The sequence below is a fragment of the Anas platyrhynchos genome, chromosome 13, assembly GCF_047663525.1.
Source record: "Anas platyrhynchos isolate ZD024472 breed Pekin duck chromosome 13, IASCAAS_PekinDuck_T2T, whole genome shotgun sequence".
NCBI lineage: Eukaryota > Metazoa > Chordata > Aves > Anseriformes > Anatidae > Anas > Anas platyrhynchos.
The window spans coordinates 15,526,679-15,549,522 of record NC_092599.1 but is presented as its reverse complement, the minus strand read 5'-3'; the positions used below and the strand labels follow the sequence as shown (position 1 = coordinate 15,549,522).

General features: G+C 60.7%; 3 protein-coding genes and 2 long non-coding RNA genes across 6 annotated transcripts; 3 read left to right on the top strand and 2 right to left on the bottom strand.

Moving 5' to 3' along the window:
• Window positions 1–561: 561 nt before the first annotated feature.
• LOC140003627 (uncharacterized) lies at window positions 562–2,778 on the top strand. The gene is made up of 8 exons (XM_072044494.1): window positions 562–749; window positions 983–1,243; window positions 1,342–1,464; window positions 1,630–1,709; window positions 1,819–1,939; window positions 2,015–2,101; window positions 2,233–2,337; window positions 2,677–2,778. The coding sequence occupies exons 2-8, from the start codon at window positions 1,022–1,024 to the stop codon at window positions 2,776–2,778; spliced, it is 840 nt and encodes a 279-aa protein (XP_071900595.1). The 5' UTR covers window positions 562–749; window positions 983–1,021.
• Window positions 2,779–4,372: 1,594 nt separating this feature from the next.
• Window positions 4,373–9,100, bottom strand: LOC119718194 (maestro heat-like repeat-containing protein family member 7). Of its 2 annotated transcripts, XM_038185702.2 has the most exons (14): window positions 8,935–9,100; window positions 8,535–8,684; window positions 8,268–8,422; window positions 8,030–8,177; window positions 7,526–7,704; window positions 7,306–7,443; window positions 7,006–7,120; window positions 6,724–6,861; window positions 6,363–6,539; window positions 6,037–6,189; window positions 5,734–5,835; window positions 5,547–5,649; window positions 5,396–5,455; window positions 4,377–5,254 (listed from the first exon to the last, which is right to left on the bottom strand). In XM_038185702.2, exons 1-14 carry the CDS (start codon window positions 9,097–9,099, stop codon window positions 5,085–5,087), a joined length of 1,953 nt encoding a protein of 650 aa, XP_038041630.2. In that variant the 5' UTR covers window position 9,100; the 3' UTR covers window positions 4,377–5,084. The 2 variants fall into 2 exon arrangements, with proteins under 2 accessions (XP_071900548.1, XP_038041630.2); XM_072044447.1 differs by having other exon boundaries at window positions 4,373–5,254; window positions 5,547–5,835.
• Window positions 9,101–12,771: 3,671 nt separating this feature from the next.
• LOC106018977 (uncharacterized) lies at window positions 12,772–16,126 on the bottom strand. The gene is made up of 9 exons (XM_027467865.3): window positions 15,998–16,126; window positions 15,680–15,771; window positions 15,485–15,586; window positions 15,108–15,232; window positions 14,753–14,915; window positions 14,556–14,662; window positions 14,352–14,465; window positions 14,081–14,199; window positions 12,772–13,932 (listed from the first exon to the last, which is right to left on the bottom strand). The coding sequence occupies exons 1-9, from the start codon at window positions 16,038–16,040 to the stop codon at window positions 12,809–12,811; spliced, it is 1,989 nt and encodes a 662-aa protein (XP_027323666.3). The 5' UTR covers window positions 16,041–16,126; the 3' UTR covers window positions 12,772–12,808.
• A 3,832-nt stretch (window positions 16,127–19,958) lies between these two features.
• On the top strand, window positions 19,959–21,188 carry LOC140003600 (uncharacterized). Its single transcript, XR_011812518.1, has 4 exons — window positions 19,959–20,283; window positions 20,558–20,632; window positions 20,807–20,866; window positions 21,122–21,188. It is a non-coding gene; the product is annotated as an uncharacterized lncRNA (long non-coding RNA).
• Window positions 21,189–21,666: 478 nt separating this feature from the next.
• LOC140003599 (uncharacterized) lies at window positions 21,667–22,813 on the top strand. The gene is made up of 4 exons (XR_011812517.1): window positions 21,667–21,771; window positions 21,912–22,013; window positions 22,437–22,499; window positions 22,679–22,813. It is a non-coding gene; the product is annotated as an uncharacterized lncRNA (long non-coding RNA).
• The last annotated feature ends 31 nt before the right edge of the window (window positions 22,814–22,844 follow it).

The window sequence follows — 22,844 nt, the reverse complement described above, 5'->3', positions numbered from 1 at the left end:
ATTTAAGGTGCTCAGATAAGCCCCCTCGGACTTGGGCTTGGCCTCCTGAGCCACTCTCTTGGTTCTCTCTGCCCACCTTCCTCCTCTACGTGACACTGGGGAGAGCAAAAGTGGGGAGTAAAAAGAGCTCCACGCTTCAATACAGTTTGTGTTGTTGTCTGCACCCTGGTCTAGACCATGCAAAGGATGATTTGGCAAAAGATTACTGAAGTTAATTGGCATGAGGAAGGGGGAAGGTATTAGTAAAATCTTTATTTCAGTTTATTTCCAAGCATCCAAAATGAAAGCCGCCTTTTTATCACCTACACCCTCTGTTTTTGGACACAGGCTCTCATTTTCAGGGCCCAAAGCATTCTTTTTAGACCTCAGCGTGACATATTAGGGCAGAAAGCCTCTTCCTGGGACTCCAAAGCCTTGTTTGCAAGGATAACCCCTCCTTTTTAGTGGCTTTTTCTTGCTTCCACATCAATGTCGTGGACCAGGCAGCCACTTCCAAGGAACAGTTCCCCGTGTTTAGGGTCCACGATGTTATTCTAATTTAGTCTGCCCACTGCAGGGCCCAGGCAGCGTCTCCGGAACCGGCAGCAGGGCCTCTGGGGCGGGTCCTGTCCCAACAGCCACAACGGACCTGGTTCCGTGCAGCAGCGACGGCTTGGAGTGCTCCCACGTGCTCCAGGTGCGAAGCAAAGGCACAAAGCGCGGGCACCTTGCCCCAGAAAGCCAGCGCAGGAGCCAGGGCTGAGGAGCAGGTGGGGCAGCGCTGCCAGGGCTGCGCAGCGGGGCCGGCCCCAAGGGGCCTGGTTCGGCAGTGGGGCTGGGGGCAGCCCCGGGCAGGGGGACCTCCCTCCAGGACAGGGGCTGGCGTCTGCAGGCCCCTGGGGACAGGACCCCCGCGGGGCTCTGGGGCCACCCGCGGCCAAGAGGAGGGGGCCTGGGGCCGGTGGCAGCGGTGGCACTTTGTGGCATCCCTCCCCCGCCACAGGAGCAGGAGCCACATTCCCTCCTGAGCGCTCCCGGCAGGATGTCAGGGAGACCCCCCTGCTCCCCGCGAGCGGCCTGGCTGGAGGAGGCTGGGGCCTCCCCGGCCTCCAGGCCCCAGCCGCAGCCCTATGAGGAGACTGAGGTGCAGCCACTGCAGGCGCCCTCTGGCTCAGGCGTGGGCCCTTCTGCCTCGGCCGTGGCGCATCAGGAGGAAGAGGACGCCCTGAGCTTCCTCCGCGCTTGCTGCAGCCGCAGACCCAAGGTACCGCTCGCTTTTGTGCCGCGGCTGCTGGCCTCCTGCGGGCAGCCCCTGCTGGGCTCCCCTGACCCGCTCGCTCGTCTCTCCCCTCCGCGGCTCAGCGAGAGGCGCAGAAGCTGAGGTTTCTGGCCTCCGTCTGCGACGCCTGCCAAGCCGCCGTCGCGGACCCGCACACGTGGGACGCGGTGTATTTCTGCCAGCTGGAGGTGGCGCAGAGCATCGAGGTGAGGGGACGCCCTGCCCCGCGGGGAGCACCCTCTGGCCGGGTGCTGGGCACCGGGAGCCGTCTGGGACGGGGCAGCCATCCTGTAGGCTGTAGGCCAGCCCCTGGAGCCGCTCGTTGGCCAGGGGACGCTGCCCTGTGCCATCCATCGCGCTGTGCCCTGCAGGCGCTGCTGCAGGAGGAGCCCAGCGATCGCCTGGACACGGAGGTGCGGCAGAAAGCCATGCTCGCCATCGCCGCCATGAGGTACCTGGGCCAGCGCGGGCTTGGCCGCCACTCCCGGCCAGGGGCCCCGAGTGGGGCACAGGGTGCCGCACAGGGGGCGTTCCACACCTCTGCCCCCCTCCCCTTGCAGCACAGCGCGGCTGCTGCCGCCGGCCATGACCAACGGCCTCCTGCGCGCCTGCTTCTGCGGGGTCTTCCACCTCCCTGGCCACGAGGACGGGACAGACATGGACACGTCTCTCTACGTCAGGGTATGCACGGGCTGGGCTCTGGGGATGCCACTGCTCCGTGTTCGGGCGCCCCAAGCCCTGTCCTCCTCTTTGCAGACCGTGGAAGCCCTGGACAGCCTGCTGCAGGCGCTGGTGAGCAGCGCCGGCGCCTGCGGCCTCCTGGAGCTGCAGAACATCTTGAAGGTGGGGCTGGGCAAAGGCTGGGCTTCAGCAGGACGGGGACACGGCCACCCGCCTGGCCAGCGCAGCGGGGGGACGACGGCAAGGAGCAGTGCCCCATGCTGCGGGCACACCAGCAGCTTTTCTCCCCCCAGCTCCTGCTGCCCTTCACCCAGCAGCAGCCGGAGGCCGTGGAGGAGAGGGCCATGGCGCGGATCGCCGGGCTGGCCGCCTTCCTCAACACCTGCTCCTTACCCCAGGTAGGGAGCCCCTGCTGCAGGCAGCCCTGGCGCCCCCGGCCTCGCTCCCCGGCTGCGACTCTCCCCAGCTCCAGGCTTGCGCAGAGCCGGGGCTGGGGCTGGGGTCCTGCCGCCCCGCTCAGCTGTGCTCCCGCGCTGCTAAAATAAGGAAGCATGGGGCCCTAATAATGAGGTTTTGGACTGTTAAAATATCAGGAGGGGAGGAGGCAAGAGGCAGTGAGGAGGAGGAGAGGGTGTGTCTTGTATCTCCAAGTCAGGCTTTGGAGCTGAAAGCTGGGCCTTTGGACTCTGCAGCTCAGGGTCTGGATCCTCAAGTGCTGCTTTGTTTCCTCCATCTAGGTGTTTGGACCGAAAGAGGAGGCTTTGGACCCTAAAATTCAGGCCTCGGCTCCCAGCATGAGGATTTGGGAATTTGGAATGAGGGGTTTTCCTCTCAAATAAGGCCTCGGCATCTAAAAGGGCCGCTTTGTACCTTACGATCAAAGTGTGGACCCTAGAAATTGGGCATGTTGCCCAAAAATGGGCAGCCTGGTCCGTAAGAGTGTGGCTGGAAGCAAGAAAAATCTGACATTGGATCCAGAAGCTAGGTTAAGGGGGAGGCCTGGCCATCTAAGAAGGCCGCGTTGCATCTTATAATAGAATTGTGGATCCTAAAAATAGGGAATTGTTCCTTGGAAATGGCAGCCTGGTCTCTAAGATTGATGTGTAAGCAACAAAAAACCAGGAGAGGTTATCCTTTCAATCAAGGCTTTTGAGCCCAAGGAAGAGGCTTTTGCCCTACAATGTGAGGCCGAGGCCTAGAAATGTCAGACAGCACAGCCTGCCCTCCTCTGTGTAGATCCAAGAGCGATGCTTTGCTCCCTCCAGATGGGTGTTTGGACCCGAAAAGGAGGCTTTGGGCCCAAAGCCTCAGGCCTTGGCTCTTCGAATGAACATTTTGAAACCAAAAATGAAAGAGGGTTCCTGTCAGCTAAGGTATTGCCCCCTATAAAGGCAGCTTTGCAGCCTACAATGAAACTGTGAGACACCAAAGTAAGGCATTGTGCCCTACAAATGATGGCGTGGGCTTGAAAACTGAGGAGGTAAGCCATAAAAAGTCCCCTTTGGATCAGCATGGAGTTGCAGGGCCCTGAAAAGCAAGATTTGTTCACTAGAGTGTAGAGCCTGGGGCTCAATTCTGAGGGGTTAGGAGATCAAAAGACGACTTTGGATCCCAAGTGGAGGTGCTGGACCCTGAAAAGAAGGTTGTGGCAGGCAAACAAGGAAACACGGGGGCCTACTAATGAAGATCCTTTGGATCCTAACCAAGGGGTGAGGCTTTGGACTTTAAAACTGGGGTTTGGGACCATGCAGCCCAGAGGCTTTGAGGGACCAAAGAATCTTTTAGGATCCAACACCATTTTTCCCTTTCTTTTTTCCTTTTCTTTGTTTCGTTTATTCTTTTCTATTTATTAATTTATTTGATTTTTCAGACCCAAGGCCTCTGGTTCTGTGCTCAGAGCCTCTTCTTTGGGGCACAAAGCACTGGTTTTGGTTTCCCCCTGCTGGGGGAAACTGCTGTCTTCAGAAGAGCTGGCCTCTGGAGGGAAGGCACTTGGAGACTCTCTCCCCAGTGCTACAGCGCCTGGCTGTCCTCGTGCAGCCTGGCAGCATCCCAAAAGGACGCTCAGTGCTGGCCAGAGTCAGAGGGGGCAGATCCTTCCTCCAGGCAAATGGTGAAGTGGAGAAAGGCAGCACTCCAGCATGCCCCTGCTGTCCCAACAGGGTGCTGGTTTTCCTCAGGTGGGCAGCCGAGTTCCAGCACGGCCGCTCTCTCCCTGCCCCTCCTCCAAGAGGCAGGGGGAGAAAATACGACAGACACGTGGAGCTCGTGGTTTGAGATACAAAAAGTTTAATTAAAGGGAAAAGGGAGAGGGAGGAAAAAAATGAAGGGACGGGCAGGGCAGGGCGGGCAGGGCAGGGCAGGGCAGGGCAGGGCAGGGCAGGGCAGGGCAGGGAAGGGAAGGGAAGGGAAGGGAAGGGAAGGGAAGGGAAGGGAAGGGAAGGGAAGGGAAGGGAAGGGAAGGGAAGGGAAGGGAAGGGAAGGGAAGGGAAGGGAAGGGAAGGGAAGGGAAGGGAAGGGAAGAAAATGGGGGAGACCGCGCGAAAGGCCAGAGAGAGGGCATTTTGAGATACAAAAAGTTTAATTAAAGGGAAAAGGAAGAGGGAGGAAAAAATGAAGGGATAGGAAGGGCAGGGCAGGGCAGGGCAGGGCAAGGCAGGGCAGGGCAGGGCAGGGAAGGGCAGGGCAGGGAAGGGAAGAAAATGGGGGAGACCGCGCAAAAGGCCAGAGAGAGGGCAAAAGAGCGAGGCCCCCAGGCGTGGGGCGTGTGCGCAGAGCTGCGCTCCAGGGAGGGCTGCACAGTGCCCCCGGGGCTGGGGAGGCACAGCCTGCGTGTAGCTGAGGATGCTGCTGGCCAGCTCTGATGGCAACGAGGAGGAGGAGGAGGCCACTTTCCGCGCTGAGGGCGGGTGGCCCAGTGGAGCTGCGGCTGTGCCATCCCTGGCAGTGTCCCAGGCCAAAGCGGGGGTCTTGGAGCAGGCTCGCTGCTGGAGAGGCGCCGGCTGAAGCCCTGTTGTTCATGGGCTTCGGGAGCTGCTTCGGGCATGCCCCCGGCACGCAGAAGGCCGGAGAAGTGGAGGGAACGTGCCCGGGGAGCGGGGCTGCGCCGCAGGCAGGAGGAGATGCCGGGAGCTTTCCAGCACGCTCAGCTGCCTGCTGGGGAAGAGCGTCGCCTCCTCCACGCCTTCTGCAGCCTGGAGCACAGCTGCCGAAAGCTGAAGCGCGAGCGTGGCCTTGGTGCTTGCAGGATCAGCACCGTCTGAATCGCCAGCGACGAGACCGACTCGCAGGGGTCGTTTGCCAAGCCTCGCAGGACTGAGAGAACAGAGAAGGAGAGGCGAGGTGACAGCCCTGTACCCGCAGAGCGCCCGGCCCCCCGCAGACGTTGCCCCCAGCTCTCCGCACAGCCAGGAGGGAGCAGGGGACAGGCTCCTGCCATCTCCCTCCCTGGCTCACCTTGGCAGATGTCCTGGCTCTTGCTCTGGTGCTGATCCAGCAGGTGCCTCCCCACGAGCCCTGGGGACACACGGCCTGTCAGCGCCCCCGGCTGCTCCCCGGGGCGCAGCACGAAGGCACAGGGACGGGGGACCCCAGGCTCGCGGCTCACCAGTGAACCTCACAGCCTCCCGCCGCAGGGGCTCCTGCAGGCTCTGCAGGTAGGGCAGGCTCTGGGCCAGGTACTCCTCTGCTGCGCTGCTCCTCCTGGCCAGCTGCAGAGGGAAGGGCGCGGGCTCAGCGCAGGGCGGCCCCGGCCCCGGCCCCGGCCCCGGCCCTGGGTGCAGAACTGTGCGTACCAGGCACTCGCCGATCTTCCAGCTCTGCAGCGTCTCGGCCAGGTGCGCCAGCTGCCTCCAGCGCAGGAAGCGCGCAACACCAAGGAGGGCTTCCCGGGAGGCCTGCAGAACAGCTGAGATGGCAGCAGAGCCTGGGCAGAAGACCCTGCTCCCCCCCCCGCAGCCCCTCCGCAGGGAGGGGGCCTCAGTGGAGCCTAACGCTGCCAGCAGCTGCAGCACCCCTGGTGCTCGGGGGCCCCCAAGGCAGGGCAGGGCAGGGCAGGGCAGTCAGCATCGCCCTCCCCCGAGGAGCAAAATGCCCACCTCGGCCACGCTCTCGTCCTGGTCGTGCAGGTGGAGGGACAGCGGGAGCAGGCTCCTGTGTGCCACCTGCTGCAGCTTCTCTTGGCTGCCCTCCACAAAGCCCAGCGTGTCGAGGAAGAGGCGAATAGAGAGAAGCCGCACCGTACTTGAGTCCTGGGGAGGGCGAGAGGGGGACATGGGTCCCGCTGGGGGCAAAGTCCCCGAGCCCCCAAAAGCGCTGCAAAACGAGCCTGCCCAAGGGCTCGCGGCGCCCAGGGCTGGGAAGCGGGCAGGGAGAGCCCCCAGCGGGCTGTCCCAGGGACGCAGCCATGGGGACGCAGCCTTACGTCGCCAAAGAGGGCTGGGAGCTTGCCGGCCAGCTCCAGAGCCGCGAGGCTGAGCGTCCTCCCCTCCAGGAGCCGCAGCATGGTGCTGAGCACGGGCAGAGCGACAGCGCGGGTGTCGCTGTCTGCAGCCTGCAGCTGCTCCGTGATGCTCGGCAGCAGGACGAGCGTTTGCCTCGCCTGTGTGAACAAAACACCTTCCTTTGGGGAAAGCAAGGACTGCCCCCTGGGCGAAAACACTCTCCCAGCCCGCCCAACGCCCCTTGCCCTCCCCGCTGCCTGGCAAGGTGCCGAGCCACAAGAGCCCGGGGCCAGCCCAGCCCAAGCCGCGGCACTCGTGGCGTTGCCGGCTGCCCCCGCTCACCGTGGCCGGCCTCTCGGTGAGCCCCAGGATCGCCCTGAGCACCAGGCTCTGCATGCCCAGGCACGGGCTCCGCAGGTAGCTGGCAAAGAGGCTCGCGACGCAGTCCAGCTCGTCGCCGAGCTCTGTGCACTCCAGCAGCTGAAAAGGACGTGGGGCGCAGTGCCGGCTCAGCAGCAAGAATGCCAGGGCAGGAATGCCAGGGCACGGCCAAGCCTGGCCCCGAGGCAGCAGGGCTTGTGCAGAGCCCCACGTGGGCTCGCTGCTCCTGCTGCCCCTGCTCACCTTGCTGAGGATGACCATGGCCACCGTCTGCCAGGAGGAGGCCTCCGTGCGGAGCAGCTCAACCAGCTGGTGGATGATGGTGGCGCGCAGGCTCCTGGGCAACTCCTTCATTTCCCTGGCAGGGAGAACGGCAAGCAGGCGCCGTCAGCCCCGAGCCGGGCGGGCCCAGCTCTCCTGGCTTTGCAGCGCTCTCTTTTGCCACCAGCCCAGCGGCCACGGGCACCCATGCTGTGGCAGCACTTCCTCCGAGAAGCCCCTGTCACCTCCAGGGCTGGGATGGTGCCGACGAGGGGCTCTCACCTGGCCACCACCTGCACGCCCCAGAGGTGGCTCTCGGCGCTGAGAAGCGCGGCCCAGCCGCCCTGCGCCTCGATGGCCAGCACCGGGCTCCCCAGGCCCACGCTGCGGAGCAGCGCTTTCAGGGCCTGCACCGTGGACCTGCAGGCAGAGAAGGGCCCGGGTCACGCCGGGAGCCCCAGCCCTGGGCTCCTCTGAGCAGCAGGGGCCGGGGATGTGGCACCTGACGGGAGTGAGCAGGTCCTGCCGGTGCTTCTCCCAGAAGACCTGCACCTCCTGCAGCTTCAGCTCCGTGGTGAAGGACACTTGGAAGAGGAGGGCCAGGAAGAGCTGGGGGAAAATGGCCTTCGCCTCCCCCCGGCTGGTAGGCAGCAGGAGGATCTCGTGGAGGGGCCTTGCTGCCTGCAGGAAGCACCCGGAGGCGGAGGCGTGGGCAGGGAGGGACAGAGGAGGACGCAGCCCCCCAGGCTGGTGCCCCAGGGTGCGGAGAAGGCTGGCAGGGGCCAGGGGAGGGGAGCAGGGCCCCTGCCCCTGCCCCTGCCCCTGCCCCTGCCCCGGCCCCTGCCCCGGCCCCTGCCCCGGCCCCGGCCCCGGCCCCTGCCCCTGCCCCTGCCCCTGCCCCTGCCCCTGCCCCTGCCCCTGCCCCGGCCCCTGCCCCGGCCCCGGCCCCTGCCCCTGCCCCTGCCCCTGCCCGACGGAGACGCAGACGGGCAAGCGAGGAACTCACGGCCAGGGCCAGGATGCGCGGGTGGTCCTTGGTGGAGGTGGATGTCTTGCAGCCAGACTGGTTCATGAGGATGCGGAGCAGCTCGCGCAGCACCCTCTCTGTGGCTGGGGGCTCAGACACCATCGCCCTCCACATGGTGACGGCGACGCTGCGGGACCCCCGGGCTGTCAGCAGGGCCGCCCCCGGCCCGGCTGACGGCTTTGGGGGTGTGCGAGAGGAGCCCTGCTGGGCCCCGTACCTGGTGCAGGTCAGCGAGCACTGCAGCAGGCTGGCAACCGTCTCCCTGGGGCACTTGCTGGCCAGCAGCAGCAGGGCCCTGTCCAGGCTCTGAAGGGCCAGCGCGGCTCTGACGGACGGCAGGCTTCTGTAGATGGCCCACACGATGTGGAGCACCTGCCGGTGGGACACGGCTGAGACTGGGCCGGCACCAGGGCAGGAACAGAGCCCCGAGGAGCTCTGGAGGCTGGAGCCGTGGCCGTGGCCGGGGGTGCTGGCGGGCACCCACCTGTCCCGAATGGAAGTCGGTCTCTGCCGCCAGCACGTCCACCATGTGGGCAGCCAGCTCGGTGCTGTGGGGACTCGGGGCTCTCATGCTCTGCACGGCGGCGAGGAAGACGCCCAGGCGTTCCGAGGGCTGCAGGTACTTCATGAAGATCTGTGGGAGGAAGGGCAGCACGTCAGCCACTGCGAGGGCTGCGACGGCCCCGCTCAGCCCTGCTGCTCCCAGCGCCCCAGGAGAGCTGGGAGCAGGGGCTGGGCGACGGCTGGGGTGCGGCCGCGTGCGGGCCCCGTGGGGACCGGGCTTTGTCGGGGACAGCGCCGGTCCTCTTGCTGCCGTCGCAGGGCCGGGCTCTCCTCCGGGGCTCAGGGCTCAGGGCTCAGGGCTCGGGGCTGGCGCTTCTCACCATGAACATCCTGTTGCTGTTGCTGTCTTCGGAGAGCCGCAAGGACAGCCGAGCTCGCCGGCTCTGCCAGCCCTGCGGCTGCTCGGCATCCTGGTCGCACAGCCTTGTGCCTGGAGAAAAGCGGACACAGTGTCTGTCGGCGGGGGGGCTGTTGTGCTTTGCCATATTAATCTGCCTCACACCTACACATAGCATTGCGCTAGTCATGACAGTACTCGTGGGCCTGATACAAAGCCAATAAAACAAGGTGAAATGGAGGAGTTAGGGATGGAGAAATAGCCCCCAAATTTGGTAATATTTCAGATGAATATTGCAAGTGTGCATGCTGGTAGATGATGGGGTGAAGAAAATGTACAGACCTGGGCTCTGAGATATTCCAACAGACAAATGAGTAAATTGTGTATGTTTTGGTTCCTATATGCCTTCTACTTGGTTATGTCCCTCCTGGCCCATCTTGAAGAGAGGGTACTTAGAAGAGGAAGGGTGCACTGTACCTAGAGGAGAAGAGTAAGGACTTCAGAAGAGAGCACAGTTCCCTGTCTTTTAGGGGAAAACGGATCCTGGGCCAGGAGCTGGCAGGGCTCATTGAGAGGGATTTAAACTAGGTAAGAAGGGGGATGGGGCTGAAGCAAGGATTGTTGGAGCTGTGCCAGGGGGAACAATAGCAAGGCCGGGGGATAAGGCAATGGCCCAGCTGAAGTGCATCTACACCAATGCACGCAGCATGGGTAACAAACAGGAGGAGCGGGAAGCCATCGTGCAGCAGGCAGGCTACGACTTGGTTGCCATCACGGAGACGTGGTGGGACCAGTCTCACGACTGGTGTGCTGCAATGCCTGGCTATAAGCTCTTCAGAAGGGACAGGCAGCACAGAAGGGGTGGCGGTGTGGCTCTCTATGTTAGAGAGTCTTTCGATGTTGTAGAACTCAAGGCTGGGAATGACAAGGTCGAGTCCCTTTGGGTTAGGATCGGCGGGGACAACAAGGCTAGCGTCCTGGTCGGGGTCTGTTATAGACCACCAAACCAGGATGAGGAGACGGATGAGGAGTTCTACAGGCAGCTGACAGAAGTTGCGAAATCTTCGGAGCTTGTTCTCGTGGGGGACTTCAACTTCCCTGACATATCCTGGAAGCACAACACAGCCCAGAGAAAGCAGTCTAGGTTTCTGGAGAGCGTGGGAGATAGCTTCCTGACACAGCTGGTTAGTGAACCTACCAGGGGTGGCGCCCCGCTAGACCTTCTCTTCACAAACAGAGAAGGACTGGTGGAGGATGTGATTGTCGGGAGCTGTCTTGGGCAGAGTGACCACGAAATGGTGGAGTTCTCTATTCTTGGCGAGGCCAGGAAGGGGACCAGTAAGACCGCTGTATTGGACTTCCGGAGGGCTGACTTTGAGCTTCTCAGGACCCTGGTTGGTACAGTCCCTTGGGAGGCGGTTCTGAAGGGCAGAGGGGTCCAGGAAGGCTGGGAGCTCTTCAAGAGGGAAATCTTAATGGCGCAGGAACGGTCTGTCCCCACGTGCCCAAAGACGAGCTGGCAGGGAAGAAGACCAGCCTGGCTGAACAGAGAATTGTGGCTTGAGCTTAGGAGAAAAAAGAGGGTTTATAATCTTTGGAAAAGTGGGCAGGCCACTAGGGAGGACTATAAGGATGTTGTGAGGCTGTGCAGGGAGAAAATTAGACAGGCCAAAGCTCATCTGGAGCTCAATCTGGCTACTGCCGTTAAAGATAACAAAAAATGTTTTTATAAATACATCAACACAAAAAGGAGGACTAAGGAGAATCTCCATCCTTTACTGGGTGCGGGGGGAAACTTAGTTATAAGAGATGAGGAGAAGGCGGAGGTGCTCAATGCCTTCTTTGCCTCAGTCTTTAGCGGCAATACCGCTTGTTCTCTGGATACCCAGTACCCTGAGCTGGTGGAAGGGGATGGGGAGCAGCATGAGGCCCTCACTATCCACGAAGAACTGGTTGGTGACCTGGTACGGCACTTGGATGTGCACAAGTCGATGGGGCTGGATGGGATCCACCCAAGGGTACTGAGAGAACTGGCAGAGGAGCTGGCCAAGCCACTTTCCATCATTTATCAGCAGTCCTGGCTATCGGGGGAGGTCCCAGCTGACTGGTGGCTAGCAAATGTGACGCCCATCTACAAGAAGGGACGGAGGGCAGACCCGGGGAACTACAGGCCTGTCAGTTTGACCTCAGTGCCAGGGAAGCTCATGGAGCAGATCCTCTTGAGAGTCATCACGCAGCACTTGCAGGGCAAGAAGGTGATCAGGCCCAGTCAGCATGGGTTTATGAAAGGCAGGTCCTGCTTGACGAACCTGATCTCCTTCTATGACAAAGTGACACGCTGGGTGGATGAGGGAAAGGCTGTGGATGTCGTCTACCTAGACTTCAGCAAGGCTTTTGACACCGTCTCCCACAGCATTCTCCTCAAGAAACTGTCTGCTCTTGGCTTGGACTGGCGCACGCTTCGTTGGGTTGGAAACTGGCTGGATAGCCGGGCCCAAACAGTCATGGTAAATGGAGTCAAGTCCAGTTGGAGGCCAGTCACTAGTGGCGTCCCCCAGGGCTCGGTGCTGGGGCCGGTCCTCTTTAATATCTTCATCAATGATCTGGACGAGGGCATTGAGTGCACCCTCAGTAAGTTTGCAGATGACACCAAGCTATGCGCATGTGTCGATCTGCTCGAGGGTAGGAAGGCTCTGCAGGAGGATCTGGATAGGCTGCGCCGATGGGCTGAGGTCAACTGCATGAAGTTCAACAAGGCCAAGTGCCGGGTCCTGCACCTGGGGCGCAATAACCCCAAGCAGAGCTACAGGCTGGGAGATGAGTGGTTGGAGAGCTGCCAGGCAGAGAAGGACCTGGGAGTGATGGTGGACAGTCAGCTGAATATGAGCCAGCAGTGTGCTCAGGTGGCCAAGAAGGCCAACAGCATCCTGGCTTGTATCAGAAGCAGTGTGGCCAGCAGGGCTAGGGAGGTGATCGTCCCCCTGTACTCGGCGCTGGTGAGGCCGCACCTCGAGTACTGTGTTCAGTTTTGGGCCCCTCGCTACAAGAAGGACATCGAGGTGCTTGAGTGGGTCCAGAGAAGGGCGACGAAGCTGGTGAGGGGCCTGGAGAACAAGTCCTATGAGGAGCGGCTGAGGGAGCTGGGCTTGTTCAGCCTGGAGAAAAGGAGGCTCAGGGGCGACCTTATTGCTCTTTACAGATACCTTAAAGGAGGCTGTAGAGAGGTGGGGGTTGGTCTGTTCTCCCACGTGCCTGGTGACAGGATGAGGGGGAATGGGCTAAAGTTGCGCCAGGGGGGTATTAGGGTGGATGTTAGGACGAACTTCTTTACCGAAAGGGTTGTTAGACACTGGAACAGGCTGCCCAGGGAAGTGGTGGAGTCACCATCCCTGGAAGTCTTTAAAAGACGTTTAGATGTAGAGCTTAGGGATATGGTTTAGTGGGGACTGTTAGCGTTAGGTCGGAGGTTGGACTCGATGATCTTGAGGTCTCTTCCAACCTAGAAATTCTGCGATTCTGTGATTCTGTTAGAAACAGAGGGGTGTTGGAATGGAGTGAAACTTGGGAATCTCACAGGGAACGTTCATACCACAATTCCCCAAAGACACGATAATATCACAGCTCCCAATTTTACCTGCCATAGTCTACAGGGTGACGGTTGGCTGATAACTGGGACATGTACAGCCCAACAATATGCCTGGCTGTGTAGATCGTAACCCCTTCTGGACAATGTGATTAAGCCAAACGTGCTTACTGGAATTCTGTTATTTTTCTAATCCATCTAATGGGAGTGCAAGTGAGGCTGAAGCCGACACGCGCGTGTGATCTCTCCGCACAGATGGGATTGGCAGCAAGCTTTATTGTGATGGCGGCTGGGGACTGGGGCCACGACGTCGGGCTGGAGCACGGCTGCTCCCGCGGCGTTGTTCAGGCCGGCTGTAGGGATTCGAGGCCCGACGTTGTAACCGGGAACGGCTTCGTGTCCGGACTGGCCCGGTGTGGCTGCAGTGGCTGCTGCGTTCAGGCACCAGGGAATCGCTGGAGGACCCCGATGCCGTTTCGCTCTCAGAGCTGCTGCTGCTGCTGCTGCTGCTGCTCTGAGCACAGGGGGATGCAGCACGTCTGCTCCCACGCTGTCTCCGGGGCCGGCTCTGGGTATTTGTGGCCTGACGTAATGGGGAGCGGCTTCTTGCCCGGGCCGTCCCCTGCTGGCTGGAGCATCGTCTCCGTTTACGCCTTGGGGATCCACTGGGGGACCCCGATGCCGCCTGCCTGGGAGATCGAGTGGTGCTGCTGCTCCCAGCACTGGTCTGTGGTTCATGGCTGCTCCTGCGGCGTCTTTGGGGCTGTCTCTGGGCATCTGTGGCCTGATGTTCCAGCGGTGAACGGCTTCTTCTCTGGGGTCGCCCCTGCTGGCTGGAGGATCGTCGCCGTTTACGTCTTGGGGATCCACTGGGGGACCCCGATGCCGCCTGCCTGGCAGATCGGGTGGTGCTGCTGCTCCCAGCACCGGTTTGTGGTTCATGGCTGCTCCTGCGGCGTCTTTGGGGCTGGCTCTGGGCATCTGTGGCCTGATGTTCCAGCGGTGAGCGGCTTCTTCTCTGGGGTCGTCCCCGCTGGCTGGGAGGGAGTCTGCCTTCGGGCACCATGGAGTGACTGGAGGTTCCTGGTGCCCTCTGTCTGGCCAAGCTGGGCGTGCTGCTCTCAGCGCTGGGTTCTGCAGCACGGCTCCTCGTGCGGCTTCTTCCAGGATCATTACAGGTGTCCTGGGCCTGACGTACAGGTTGGCGGATTGCCCTCTCTTCTGTTGCTGGCCTTCCACTCTCAGTCCCCTGGGAGCTGTGGGATGGCCCTGGTGCTGCCTGGCTGCTGCTGCTGCTGCTGAGGCTGCTGCTTTCGGGTGCTGGGGAGCCATGGGAGGGCCCCGGAGCCTCTGCACTGGAGGTGCTAGAGCTGGCGAGCCCCTGGTTGGCACTGGAGGCTGTAAGAGGAGGCAGGAAGGTGAGTGGGATGGACTTCCAGACCCACGGCAGTAGAGGCTCTGCTCCGTCCTGGGTCAGAGAGACTCAACTCTGGCAAGGCTGCCCTGAGCCCCTGCAGCCCAGCAGCATGCGGCCTGTGCGTCTTACCGTTGTCCACGCCAGCGCAGCTGGCACACTCCCAGGTGCCTGCTCTGTTGGTCAAGTTGGAGCAGCGCCGGTGGGTGCCTTCGGCAGCACAGGAGCGGCACAGGAGCAGCTGCCAGGGCCTGGGGAAGAAGCAAAGGGTTGTGGGTGTGAGGACAAAGCGTCTGAGGCAGGGAGTGGCTGGCACATCCCTTCTGCTCTGTCCTGCCTCCCCCAGCCTGCAGCGATGCTGAGGTCCCATGCAGAGCCCCAGATGGCTGCTGAGGCAACTCACCCGTGTACTTCTGCCTGCTCCCTGCCTCGTGGGTAAAGGCATTCGCTGGCATCACAGCGCTGGTGCCTCTCACGCTGTGATGCAAAGGCGTCGTTGTCCTCCCAGGTTGGTGGTCTGCAAGAGAAGGGATGAAATGGTCCAGTATTTGGCTGTGCACAGCGCTTGTGCCCTCGTGCCTCAAGAGCAGGGTAGAGGGATACCAACCTGACTGGGATTCGGATCCCCATGCGGTACATCTCTAGACAAAACGGTATCTTGTCTCTGCAGATGGGGCACTGGAAGCAGAGAATGCCTGCACACATGGCGTGTCCCTGCAGCAGGAACACAGGCGGTGAGCGGTGAGCGGGCCCTGGTGCTGCTGAGCAGCTGCCGTGCCCGCAGGGTGAGGGGAGGGCTCCTACCTGGATGCAGCGCCGGTGGAACCAGGCGTGATTGCAGGTTGGGCACACCATGGTGTGGTAGGACGTGCTGTCCCCCACAGGCTCCATGCAGATGATGCAGGTGGTGCCCTGCTCTGGAGCTGCCTGCGCTGCCTGCTGCGGGCGGTGCTCCGAGCAGAAGGACCTGGGGGGGAGAGGGAAGGGAAGGGCAAGGTGAGAAGTGCTGGGCCCGCCGCGGTTGTGGCGAGGAGGGCAGAGGAACGTGAAGGAGCCCCAGGCCCGTCCAGGCTCTGGCGCTGCCTCTGGCTCTGCCAGGCTGCTTGGGAAGCATCACCGTGGGGTCTTCTCTTGCTTGGCTGGTGCCGGCAGACCTTACCTGTACTGCCCGCAGTATTGGGTGACACATTCTCCCTCTGAGGCGCAGGGGAGATGGAAGCAGCGTTCACAGCCTCTCACCGTGCAGGTGATGGTGGCCCCTCGCTCGCCACAGACGAAGCATTGCTGAAGAGAACACAACAGCCCCATTAGCAGCAGGCTCGATGCCGCCACCGCTGATCCCACACCCCTGGGCAGGGCAGGGCACAGGGTGCAGGACACACTCTGCAGACCCGCCTGGTGGACAAGGCTCGTCTGCCAGAGCAGCAGTTTGTCCTGGAGCAGGTTGGAAAGGCCGGGATTGCTTCCCTGGGGTCCAGGCTAAGCTTGTGGGAGCATCTCCTGGCACAAACCTCCCTGTCCCTGTCAGGTCCTCACCTTCTCGAATGCCTGCCATATTGCTCGCCATACATCGTCTATTAAAATTCCTTCCATTCCCTCTGTTATGAGTCCTTGCCGATAAAGTTCACTCGCAAAAAACTATAGAAGAGAAAAGAGCAGGATCTCATTAGGAGTCATAGTTGAAGGGACCGTCCCTGGTGGGATGTTGACAGGACCCCTGGGGGAACTCACCATGCAACATAAGTGGGCACAGAGCCCACTCCTTTCATATGTATGGCCGCAGACATTCACGTCGACATCTACCCGGCCACACAGCATGCATGCTGGAGGAGAGAGAGAAAATGGCTCAGCCATTGAGCACCTTTGCGGGGCCAGGTGTCCCCGAGGGACTGTCCCCAAGGGCCTGTTCTGTCCCTGCCATGCTGGCTGATGGGCAGGGCCAGAGGCTGTGGAGGGGAAGGGGCCCAGCAGGCACCCACAGCCCAACCTGGGTCCCCCCTGCCAAGGAGCAGAGGGGCCCTGCTGAGAAAAGGGATACTTTTCTCTCACCTCGCTCCCTCGAGTCGGGAGCATTCTCGTTCCTTGCAGACATGGTGCACTTCGACAGTGAGCACTTGGAGAGTCCCTGCCTCAGCGGTGCCGGGGTTTCTCCTCCACACACTCCTCTGCCGAACCTGAGGGGGAAGCAGAACGAGGGTGAGTCTGTAGCACGGGCCCTGAGGTGTGGGACCCCTCCTCCCTCGGCAGCCCCGGGCTGCCCCCTCCTCCCTGCCCTCTCCCCAACTCACCAAATCGCACTGAGGCACGGCCCGGGCCCAGCAGCCTTTTATACTCTCCTTGCCCCGCGGGTCACAATGGCCATTGTGACATCACCGCTGCGCGCCCCCTATTTGGGCAGGGATGCCCAAAGCTGCCTGACGCCCACTGTGACAGAGCCCCTGCCTCACGGGGGTGGCTGGAGGTGCCATGCTGGGGCCTGGGCCCTCGGCACCCAAGCAAGGGGAAGGCCGCTCTTGCGGTGGAGAGGAAGGATCGCTTCCCTCGGGCTGCTGGCAGTGCTCCCCGCGCCACAGGAGATGTCCCTCAGATGGGGCTGCAGCCCTGGAGTGGCAGCGCCTGCACCACACCTTTGGGCCAGCATTGCCAACCTCCGAGACAGGCGCAGGACATCTGGCATATGACTCGCAGCTTGCTCCCTCCTCACGTCCTTCTCCTACACAGTTTCTTGAGAGCAGCGTGGGACCAGAGCTCATTTTCCCCCCTGTTATAAATGAGATCTCAATCTGAATTTTGTAATATTTGTAAAACAAATATTTATAAAAGGTATAAAAGGCAAGTAAACAGCACTGGGTGTGCAGAGAGTCCACGCTCCACCAAAACGCACACACAAACATCAAACATTCTAGATATACAGAACATTGCTTTACATACTAAACCCAAGTATGCCTACACATATGTACGGTCAGGAAAGGTAACAAAGAATCCTTTAAGTTCCAGGACTGAACAGGCTCCATTTTCCATTCCTTTTCTTGATGACAAACAAGTCTCCATTTTCCATCCCTTTTGAACAATATGAACAATAAGAAATTGTAGTGGGTTTACTTGGCAAGTTTTGGTAGCAGGGGCCCATAGGGGTGGCTTCTGTGAGAAGAATCCAGAAGCTGCCCCATTTTAGATAAGGGCCCTGCTGCTGTCCAGAGCCAAGCCAATAAGCGATGTTGTCTGCGTCTCTGTGAGAGCATATTTAAGAAAGGGAAGAAATTGCTGTGGAACAGCAGCTGGGAGAAAGAGAGGAGTGAGAAACGGCCTTGCAGACACCAAGGTCAGTGAAGGGGTGGGAGGAGGTGCTCCAGGCACCACAACAGAAGTTCCCCTGTGGCCTGTGGTGAGGACCATGGCGGAGCAGGCTGTCCGCCTGCAGCCCATGGTGTACCACAGTGGAGCAGGGTTTCACGCTGTAGCCCGTGGAAGAGGCCACGGTGGAGCAGGTGGCCCTGCACCGAAGCAGGCTGCAGCCTGTGGAGGACCCCCGCCGGAGCAGATTGTGGGCCGGAGCTGCAGCCTGTGGAGCAGAGCCCACGCAGGAGCAGGGGGCCTGGCAGGAGCTGCCACCCGTGGGGGGCCCAGGTTGGAGCAGTTTGCTCCTGAGGGGTGGACCTCAGGAGCAAACTATAACAGTATGGAGACCAATAAAATCTCCCCTTAGTTTTCAGTGTTGAGATCCAACTTCCAGATCCCAAACTGACAAAATAGCACACAATAGCTGAGGTGGATACAGTAAGCCCCCAAGCCACCACAACCACACAACCTTTCCCTTTACCCAACGCCCCTCTAACCACTCGTAGCACTTAAAATGGGGAGGGAGGGAATTTTCTCACAAATAAGGTTTTGCACCCGAAAAATGCAGCTCTGCACCTTACAGTGCAAATGGGGGGCCCTAAAAAAGAAGATATTGTGCCCTGAAAATGACAGCCTGGGCCAGAAAAGTGAGGGTGTAAGCACTAAGAAGCCAGTTTTGTCTCCTGAGAGCAGTCTTAGGGCCCTGAACGAAAGGGCTTGGTCCCTACAAATGAGGCCCTGGGCCTGCAAACTGAGGGTTTAGATGATCAGAAGAAGACTTGGGATGCCAAGTGGAGGTTCTGGAGCTTGAAAAGAAGGCTTTGGAGCCTAGAGAGGAAACACGGGGGCCTCCTAATGAGGCTTTGAACACTTAAAATGGGGAGGGAGAGAGAGACGAAGGGAGGGAGGGAGGGAGGGAGAGGGAGGGGGAGTGTGGACGGGCCTGGTCGTCAAGGTGAGGCTTTAGACCTGGATCCTGGGCCTTTGGAGTCTCTAGCTTACGGCCTGTGCTATAAGTTGCCCCCTTAATTAATTTTCAGAGAGCATTGCATTAAGAATAGAAAGGAATTTATTGAGCAAGCCAACAGCAAGCAAAACAGTGCTGGGCGGCCGGGGAGTCTCGGCTCCGCCATCGGCGCGCACCTCACCCCCGCCAGGGTCCCTTTTTATATCTCGGTAATTCCGGGATTACGCAGCACATCCTGGTATATTCTGCGACTGCGCGCACTGTTGCTAGGGCGTTGTCTCTGTCCCTCTGGTGGTCGTGAAGATGAAGGCTGTAGTCTTCCTCGGCATTGTGGTTCAACTTCTTTTTTTTAGATTTGGTCATGTTGGCCCAGCGTGAGACAGGAAGGCAGGATGTTGAGACACTAGGTTAGCAACTTATCAGGAGATGGTTACATGAGCTTTGCAACAGCGTCTTTGAAGAAAAGAGGCAACTGAGATGCAGAAGGAGAGAAGGGGAGGGGGCTCTCTTTTTTGTTACATTAAGCAAAAGAATTTTCATAGTGTCCAGCCAAGTATTATACAGCTCCTTACTTGAGCAGGGAGCCTTCGCAATTCCTGCTCCTCAAACGGAACTCCTTGTTTTGATAATAAAAAAGACAATGAACAAACATTTATTGTGTATTACAGGCATGATGCACTAAAACGGGCAGCCTGGTCCGTAAGAGTGTGGCTGGAAGCAAGAAAAATCTGACATTGGATCCAGAAGCTAGGTTAAGGGGGAGGCCTGGCCATCTAAGAAGGCCGCGTTGCATCTTATAATAGAATTGTGGATCCTAAAAATAGGGCATTGTTCCTTGGAAATGGCAGCCTGGTCTCTAAGGTTGATGTGTAAGCAACAAAAAACCAGGAGAGGTTATCCTTTCAATCAAGGCTTTTGAGCCCAAGGAAGAGGCTTTTGCCCTACTATGTGAGGCCGGGGCCTAAAAATGTCCGACAGCACAGCCTGCCCTCCTCTGTCTAGATCCAAGAGCGATGCTTTGCTCCCTCCAGATGGGTGTTTGGACCCGAAAAGGAGGCTTTGGGCTCAAAGCCTCAGGCCTTGGATCTTCGAATGAACATTTTGAAACCAAAAATGAAAGAGGGTTCCTGTCAGCTAAGGTATTGCCCCCTATAAAGGCAGCTTTGCAGCCTCAAATGAAACTGTGAGACACCAAAGTAAGGCATTGTGCCCTACAAATGATGGCGTGGGTTTGAAAACTGAGGAGGTAAGCCATAAAAAGTCCCCTTTGGATCAGCATGGAGTTGCAGGGCCCTGAAAAGCAAGATTTGTTCACTAGAGCGTAGAGCCTGGGGCTCAATTCTGAGGGGTTAGGAGATCAAATGACGACTTTGGATCCCAAGTGGAGGTGCTGGACCCTGAAAAGAAGGTTGTGGCAGGCAAACAAGGACACACGGAGGCCTACTAATGAAGATCCTTTGGATCCTAACCAAGGGGTGGTCCTCAAAGTAGTGAGGCTTTGGACTATAAAACAGGTTTTGGACCATGCAGCCCAGAGTCTTTGAGGGACCAAAGAATCTTTTAGGATCCAACACCATTTTTCTCTTTCTTTTTTCCTTTTCTGTTTTTATTTGTTTTCTATTTATGTATTTATTTATTTATTTATTTGGAATCATTCAGACCCAAGACCTCTAGGATGCTGAGGATGCTGCTGGCCAGCTCTGATGGCAACGAGGAGGAGGAGGCCACTTTCCGCGCTGAGGGCGGGTGGCCCAGTGGAGCTGCGGCTGTGGCTGATGCCACGCAGCCCCAGCCCCATGCATGCAGTCCCTGTGCCAGCAGGGTGCGGCCATGAGGTCACAGCGCCGCGCTGTGACGCTGTGCCAGGCCACGGGCACCTCTTTGCGCCGGCCCCAACGGCGGCACTCACGCGGCGGTGGCAGCATGGGGCGGATGTGGGGGGCTGCGGCCCCCACCCGCCTCCTCCTCCTCCTCCTCGTGCTGTGTGCCCGGGATGCCTGGGCTATGCCAAGGCGAGCGCTGGGAGCAGGTGGGCGCCAGCGCCGGGGGCAGCGGCAGGGCCGGATGCGGGCGAGTCGCCGGAGGGGCTGGGGGCCGAAGCCTGGGCTGAGCCCCCCCGGGGCCCCTGTGAGCCGAGCCATGCGCCGCGCTGCCCCGGCTCCAGCCTTCCCCTCCGTCGGGAGGTCCCTGAACCCCGCCGCAGCCTCGGGCATCTCGCCCCGTGCCCCGGCCCCTCCGTCACTGCAGGGTGCTCGGGGGCACAGCGGGCAAGGGGAACGTGTCTGCTCTCTGCTTGCTTCCAGGTGACGATGCGCTCGGCAGCGCTTCCCCAGCTCCTCAGCTGGGTCCTGGAGTGGAGCTCCAGGGGCAGCCCAGCGGTAAGTTGTCACCGTCCCCTGCCTCCAAAGCAGCAGCACTGGTCCGCGGGCGAGTGGAGGTCCTGCGCAGGCAGACCACCCCCTTCCGAGGGGTCGTCTGCTCCCTGGAGGGGCTTCCCGAGGGCAGCAGTGGAAGCCCTCCTCACCTGTGCTGGCCCCCATCTGTGCCCGCAGGCCGTGCTGTTCCAGCTGCCCCGTGGAATCCTGCTCCTGAGCCTGGGTGGCACCCCACAGGTACGTGGGCTACGGTGTGGCTCTTGCTTTCCTTGGGGTTTGTTGGTGGCTTTCTGCGCCAGCTGAGCAGTGCTGCAGCCTCTCCCTGGCCAGTGGGCTCTTCTCCACAAGAAGCGGGGACGAGTGTTTTTCCCCCAGCTCGCCCTGCTCCCGGGCCCTGCGCCGTGCCCCGGCCCCTCTGTCAGCCACCGCAGGGCGCTGGGGCAGAAGGAGCTCCCAGCACGCACTGGCAACGGTTTTGCTCTGTGCCTGTAGGTGATTTGTCCGGGACATCCGAGCATGGTCCTGTCCTCGTGCCCCAGGGCGATCCCCCAAGTAAGTCAGTGGGAGGGAGGAGCGAGCATTGCCCTTGTTGTTTGCTGCCCGCGTGCAATGGACCTTCAGCCTTCCTTGGCCTCAGCCGCGCAGGAGAGCAGAGAGGGAAGGGCTCAGGCTCGGTGACACGCCTGGGGCGCTTTGCCTTGCCAAGCTGTCTTTGCCAGCCGCTCCGCCCCCATGCGTGCTGCAGAGCCAGCGGGCACGGTGGGCTTGAGTTTCGAGCCTGGGCTGAGCTCTGGGGAGGCCCTTCTCTGGGCAGCTGCACGCACGCTTCGTTCGTTTTGTCCCGGCACGCTGGCACTGCAGGCCCCTGCTGCCTGTTTGCAAGAGGCTCCTGGGCGGGAGGGAGAGCCCAGGGCCGTGCAGCAATCCCCTGTGGGAGCTGCGCGATGGGAAGAAGCATCCCGCCCTGTTTGGTGGGAGCTGCTCTGTTCTGTGTTTGCTTGCAGGTGTGGCTGTAGGCGACGGCTCTCCAGCTTCCACGCTGGGTCCTCGAAGAGCAAGGCATCAAGCGAGAAGAGGCCAAAGCTCCCAGAGGACCTCGGCAATCCTGCAGGAAATCCTGCAGGAACTGGAGGGAGCACAGGGTGGGTGTGCAGCACGGGGAAGCCTGAGGGGCTGGCTACAGCCGTGTGCATGCTGAGAAGCATCGCCTGCTGCAGCTAGAAGCATCCTCCTGCTGAGGAGCGGTCGCTCCCGGTGCAACTGTGCCGCTTTCTTGCCGAAGGGGCGGACGGAGAGGCTGTGCAGAAGGAGGCGCTTCCCAGGGGAAACACGCTGCCAGGCTCGGAGGGAGCGCCAGAGGCAGCGCCAGCGACCGTCCCGCCAGGTAATTGCCGTCCGGTGGCACGCTTAGCACAGAGCAGGTGCTGCCAAAGGAGCCTGGAAGCGCTCTGGAGGAGGGCTGTGGGCTCTGGCGCGCGGAGCTCAGCGCCAGCGGTGTGCCAGAGATGCTGGCGGGCCTCTGTGCCTGTGGCTGGGGATCGCCTGCCTCCCACCGCAGCCCGTTGCAGCCCGTGACCCGTACCGGAGCGTACCTCCCGCAGCACCTGAGCCCCGCAGCTTGCCCAAGTCCCCAGGGGCCCAAAGCAGCACCGCAGCAGCGAGTGGGACCCCTCCTGCGACCTGCGGCCCAGGGGGCTGCACGGACTCGCAGAGGGAGCCTCTCCGTCCGCCCGGCCATCCGCCCGTCCTTCGGCATCCTCTGTGCCTAAGCCGTGCTGAGGCTTTCCCTTTCTCTCCTTCTTGGCAGTGCTCTCGGAGCCCGGAGAAGCCCGCCACACCGGGGTGTTCCAGTTTTTTCAAGAGAATCCAGGTACTGAGCAGCCCGTAAGCGGGAGCCGCGAGCATGGCGGCGGCGCCTTCTGCTGCAAGCAAGGCAGCTTCTTCCCGGAGAGGCTGGCAGCGGGAGAGCGACCGTCTCGGCACTGCCAGAGCTCCCGCAGGCTGCCCAGCAGCGCGAGGACGCGCTAAGGCCCAGAGCTGTTCCTCCAGGTGCGGCTGGCGAGAGGAGCGCGAGTGCCTCGGCCGGTGCCGCCGTGCGCAAGCACTGCCTCGTGAGCGCGGCGGCAATCGTGGGCTCCCTGCTCTTCGGCACGCTTCTGTGCTGCGGGGTCATCCGGCTGCGCAGGAGAAGACAGCAGTGAGCGGCCGTCTCTCG